Source organism: Paramisgurnus dabryanus, chromosome 13 (genome assembly GCF_030506205.2).
Source record: "Paramisgurnus dabryanus chromosome 13, PD_genome_1.1, whole genome shotgun sequence".
In the NCBI taxonomy this organism is placed as follows: Eukaryota; Metazoa; Chordata; class Actinopteri; order Cypriniformes; family Cobitidae; genus Paramisgurnus; species Paramisgurnus dabryanus.
The window spans coordinates 16,008,688-16,014,424 of record NC_133349.1 but is presented as its reverse complement, the minus strand read 5'-3'; the positions used below and the strand labels follow the sequence as shown (position 1 = coordinate 16,014,424).

General features: G+C 34.2%; 1 protein-coding gene across 1 annotated transcript; it reads left to right on the top strand.

Moving 5' to 3' along the window:
• Window positions 1-1,282: 1,282 nt before the first annotated feature.
• Window positions 1,283-3,673, top strand: s100v1 (S100 calcium binding protein V1). Its single transcript, XM_065245483.2, has 3 exons — window positions 1,283-1,430; window positions 2,140-2,271; window positions 2,999-3,673. The coding sequence occupies exons 1-3, from the start codon at window positions 1,419-1,421 to the stop codon at window positions 3,170-3,172; spliced, it is 318 nt and encodes a 105-aa protein (XP_065101555.2). The 5' UTR covers window positions 1,283-1,418; the 3' UTR covers window positions 3,173-3,673.
• Window positions 3,674-5,737: the final 2,064 nt, after the last annotated feature.

Genomic DNA, 5,737 nt, shown 5'->3' with positions numbered 1-5,737 from the left:
CCGGAAATGCTAAAATACCATGCATTTTGTGTCTAAATTATTTAATCAAACATACAGTATTTGAGAGCAAAATAATTAAATTGTTGTAAAAAAAGTAAATCACATATTAAAAAAGTTATCTTAAAATGATTTTAATTACAAAATACAGTAATTGTTAACCAAATTCTTTGTAATACGAGTTTTTCTTTTAGGAGTTTCATCGCGTGTCCCTACATTTTGCTCTCTGCTACGCTGTTTTTGTTTGCGGATCAAAAATGATGGGACCAAAGAGCTGTAAGCAGAATAATTTGGAGTACAGTTTTCAAATAGAAGGATGTTGGTCACCTCAGCAAATACAGTAAATGACTTTAATTAGACAGAAATCTTTCTTTTGAAACCCATATCTCACATCACAAAGCACTTCCATAGTAGGAAAAAATAATAAGTAAATGGGGTCCACGAACGGCTTGGTTACAAACATTTCTCAAAATATCTTTCTTTGTGTTTATCAGAACTATGAAATTCATTCAGGTTTGTAAAAACATGAGGGTGAGTAAATGATGACAGAATTTTCATTTTTGGGTGAACCATCCCTTTAATATCTCAAAACTCCAGACTTTAAGTAGTTCCTAGGATAGCAAAATCTACCAAAGCAGGGTACAAGGTACAGAGATGAGAGCATCAGGAAGGGGACAAAAAAAATGGTTTATTGAATAATCTTAGTTAAATTCGATACAGAATTTAACTGGTAACTATTGTAGAGATGCTAAATTTGGGGTTATATGAACTTGCGTGACCTTGTAAGAACTCTAGCAGTTGGGATTTTGCACTAATTGTAGCCTATTAATTAAGGATGCAGGACAACCACCCAGTAATCTAATCTAGATGTCATAAATGCATGAACAAGGTTCTTCACGTCGGAGACGGTTGATATGTTCTGCTGGAAGAAGGCTGCTTTTGATGTGAGAGAGAGAGCAAAATGTAGGGACACGCGATGAAACTACTCAAAGAAAAATTTATATTGCAAAAAAATTTATTTAACAATTACTGTATTTTGTAACTAAAATAATTTTAAGATAACATTTTTTAAATGCGAATTAAATTTTTTTAACAACAATTTAATAGTTTTGCTCTCAAATACTTTTGCTCTCAAATACTATGCCAGTCAGTGTTGCAAATGTACATACTACACATGCAAACTTCCCATTCAAACTCCCAGCGAGACAGCGCTGGTCAGCTGATGAAATCCTAGCGCTGGACAGACCAATCGGCGTGTGACATCAAAATACCGCGAGAGCGATTCGAAAGACTTGCTCTCGCGGTACTTCAGTGTCATACGCTGATCTGTTTGAGCAGCGCAGTATGAAGTCGACCACGCCTATTATCGTTGTACTTTACCTGCTGTAGTTTCCGCACAGTAGGGATATGAAACGAACACAATGGCAACACAGGTAAGCTACGATATTTGTTGGGCTTAAGAAACGGCAGTTTTTTCTATTTATGAGAGGTTTTTTAATATAGATGTTTTTAAAGAAACGTAAAGTAGTCACAGGTGACTGTGACATATTAAATCTAAAATAGGCTTGTTTGATATTTTCCTTGCGGTATTTCAAAAGAATTCAATTAAAACTATATGAGTATTTTCATTATATTATTTTATATTAACCAAATCTAAATAATACAATTAATACAACATTTTACTTTCTTTCTTTTTTTTGTGGCCAACGCCCAGTGAGTAGATTAGGCGGGCATGCAGTGTAATCGTGGGGTCTTTACAGGTCTCTACAGCTTCTGTTTAGAATTGGTCCACATAGAATTTCCAGAGGAATGCAACAAAGTTTTGCCATTCAAACACATGATTATAAATAGCCGTATATTTAAATTACATATTTTGTTTATTTAAGGGCATGGATTATTTAAAAATACTTTCTGTAAATTTTATACTTAAAATCACTAAAGTGATTTTATGGCCTGTAGGTGATTGTAAAGCTTTAAGACTTTTGTAGTTCTCAGACTTGAAAGGTGGTTCAAACAAATTAAATAACTACAAGCCCTTATAAATGTTTTATTTCTTTCTGGAAATGAGTGAGGTTGTTCCCTGCTTGGTTGAGTGTAATGTTGAGCTGTGCATGAATCTGAAAGCATTTTCTCTCTGTCAAGTACACAGATCTAGAGCTGGCCCTTAACACCCTGGTCACAAACTTCCACTCAGCATCATCCACTAATGCTGACACTCTTACGGCCCAGGAATTCCAAAACATGCTTTCTCAAGAGATTCCCGACATGGTGAAAGTAAGTCAGGGCTTTTATTGTCACTTCACTTTTATTATCAAGAAACATACACACACACACACACACACACACACACACACACACACACACACACACACACACACACACACACACACACACACACACACACACACACACACACACACACACGTATACATACTGTGTATTACTTTGGGAAAATACATGACTTGTATGACTTATCAACACAATTATAATTATTTTCTTATAGCACTGAATACAGAAAAATACACAAATAAGGAAGTTGAGAAGTATAGACATATTATCTTTAATGCGAATTAGAAGTTAGATTTAGCACTTTTTTTCTATATATATAATCAAAATATTTTTGAAATCGATAGTCCACATTAAAAAAGTATGTTAATATATTAAATGTAACACATTTTTACAAGGTGAAATGTTAGTTTTTTGTTCATTGTACAATAAAAGAAGGAATTTGATATGCATTATTAAGCAAATTTTTGATACAGTCCGTGAAAGTCCTTTACTTTGCAAAACATCCTCTGAAAACATTACCTTGGGATCTTTAATACTGGCTGATTAAAGACAATGAAATTGTTTGAAGAAATGTATTGATTGACATTTTAATTTACACTGGTTTATATGTGTAATGTATGATGGCTGAAAGCATGACGAGATTTAGTCGACTAATCACACAGCAATTATGTGAAGATTTAATAAGTTCAATACACTCTTTGTTCTCATGCAGACAGCGGGAGACCAGGAAGGGCTAAACAAACTACTGAAGGACATGGGCGTGGAGGAGGGGAAAAACGTCACATTCAACAATTTTTGGGGGCTGGTAAATTCTTTAGCTACTACTCAATTCGGACTGCAGAGCAAAGAGAAGCAGGTGAAATGTGTGAAATGTATTTTGCTCTGAAATGACCAGTGCACGAATAGCTCTGAGCAAACAGGATCAAACAACATTGTGTCCACCACAGTTCTGACAAAATATGTCCAGTTTATCTCCCGTTTACAGTCACACTCTGTATTATTGTACATGTCACTTTGGTGTGTTGTTATGGAGCTGGCTGAATAAATACCCAACAGGCCGTTACAACATAGACCACAAGTAATCTCTACCATCTGTGAAACCTGAGTCACACCTGCCTGGCCTGATAATGTAAGATTTCAGTGTGTAATTGATTTCCTCATTTGTTCTGGTGCTGCAGGTTTATGTTTTGTGTCACATTCAGCCTGCCAAAAAACATGTACTTTTATTTTACTTAAGAAAAATTTGGAAAATTTGATGTGTTAAATGTGACAACCATGATTACTCTGTTGTTTATTATTATTATTGAGCATCATTTGTGTTCTGCTAATTGTGATGGGAGTATAATATTGTGGATGAATAAAGAGATACATTACTGCGTTCATACTGAATGTGGCTTTATGGTAGCTCAATGTGTTCACACTATTGAATGTGATGTACAATAGACTATAAAACTACATGTAATGTTTCTCATACAGCCTGTTGCAATAATATTTTAAGCCACTAGAGGGTTAAGCAATCCAGGGAAGTCTGTGCTGGAATCAACATTTAGTATGAGTTTTAATATTATTAATATTCAGTAGGTTAGGTCAGTATGACAGCTAAAAAACAAAAATACTCTCTTTAAAGTATTTATATTTTTACAGTATATGGTGGAAGAGTTGCACATGTCTCAGTGAATGTTTTTACTTTTAAGCATTTTGTGTTATAATGTATCTCTTTCAATGCTGTACCACTGCTGCAGGAATCCAGTTGATACAAAGGCTCCATTTCAATGTCCTAAGGAATTTTTTGACTCCCCTGCAGGGATGAGCCTGACATGTCAGCATGGCTGAATTAAGTTTGAGGATAGCAAGAAATTCATGGAACAATGAGAAGTCATCTTCTTTCTAAGCCTGGTACTGGAGTCAGTTTTCCTAGCAGTGTTATGAGATAGCATTACACATTTCTTTTTGTTAGTCTGCTAAGATCAAAGTGTAGCAAATCTTTTCTGGCAGTTAAACATGGGCCCTTACATAAATCTGCGGCTGTGGAATGCACTTTTGTATTCTATTCACTGCATTGGTGTGCTTATTAACACAACAGTTTTCAGTAATATCTGCTTGGTGCTAATTTTCTCACATTTCCAATTACACCAAGACTATGTTATGTTTCCATCCAAAAGGTTCCCATGCAGCATTCAGCGCTTCCAGGTGCTGTTCTCTAGTTAGGTATTATATTGATCTTAACACAGTAGGTGAGAGACAAATGAGTGACGCAGGGATGACTTATTTTTGTAGGGCCAACCCTGGAAGTTAGAGAGTTCCCTCCCTATAAAGCCCATTCATTTTTCCTATAGATTATCGCAAAAACAAAACTGTGTTTAACAAAAGTTTATGACACTTAGGCCTACATGTTTTGTCCAACAAGTTAATCTTCACAGATGAACACAACTTGAATTAATTTTGACTTCTAAATGGGTTTACTAGAAATAAAAAACAAGAACCAATTTAGTCTAATTGTCATAAACTTTTGTTAAACACAGATCCTAATTTTTTGCAATAATCTAAAACAGTGGTTCCCAAACTTTTTCAGCGTGTGGCCCCCCTTGTGTACTGTGCATTTCTTTGCGGCCCCCCCAAAGAAAATTTGTGACAAAAAACTGTTCTAAAACTCAACATTTTAATAAAAAAAAACATTAAATTATACAATTATATTATATACAATTATAGCTTTTGGTTAGTAGTCTTATTTTTTTAAACTTTTTCCCAGTTTGAAAACCACTGATCTAAAAGACTATGGGAAAAATGTATTGGCTTTTTAGTGATGGAACCAGCAGTGTCTCACTAACTTCCGGGTTGGCCTACAAAAATATGTCATCCCTATGGCACTACATAAATACATTTTCTGAAAAATGAGAAAAGTAACAAAGTGTTAAGTTAAAATAGCATTAGAAACTATTAACACTAAGTGAAAATTTTAGTGATAAAGGCAATTTACACTAAGTTAAAATATAGAGATATATTCTACTTACACAAAGTGACAATATTAGCATTTTCCTAGCAATATGTTATTTACATTAGATGAAAATTAGCTTTATTTAACAAATAAAATGATTACATTTGCAACAAATGTAAATAGTACTTCGAGGTTCTCTATACTATTTGCACCTCAGTTTTTTTGTAGATTATCAGGATCCAATAATTAACACACTGTGTAAACTGTAAAGGATTATATTTATTCAAAATTTTTGAGATTATTGAGATTATAAAAGCCATCCCCGACCCCTAACCCTATATCCAATAAATTGTTTTATTAGAAATGAACACTCGTTTGGTAATTTATTTCCAAGTTTCAAAAATGCTCATAATTTTATAATATTTTTGTTCTCGATATGACATGTGACAGAAAAAGGGGAAATAGTGAGGTCGGAAAAAGGTTAGATTTGAACCAGGGGCATTGCATAAGATCTGT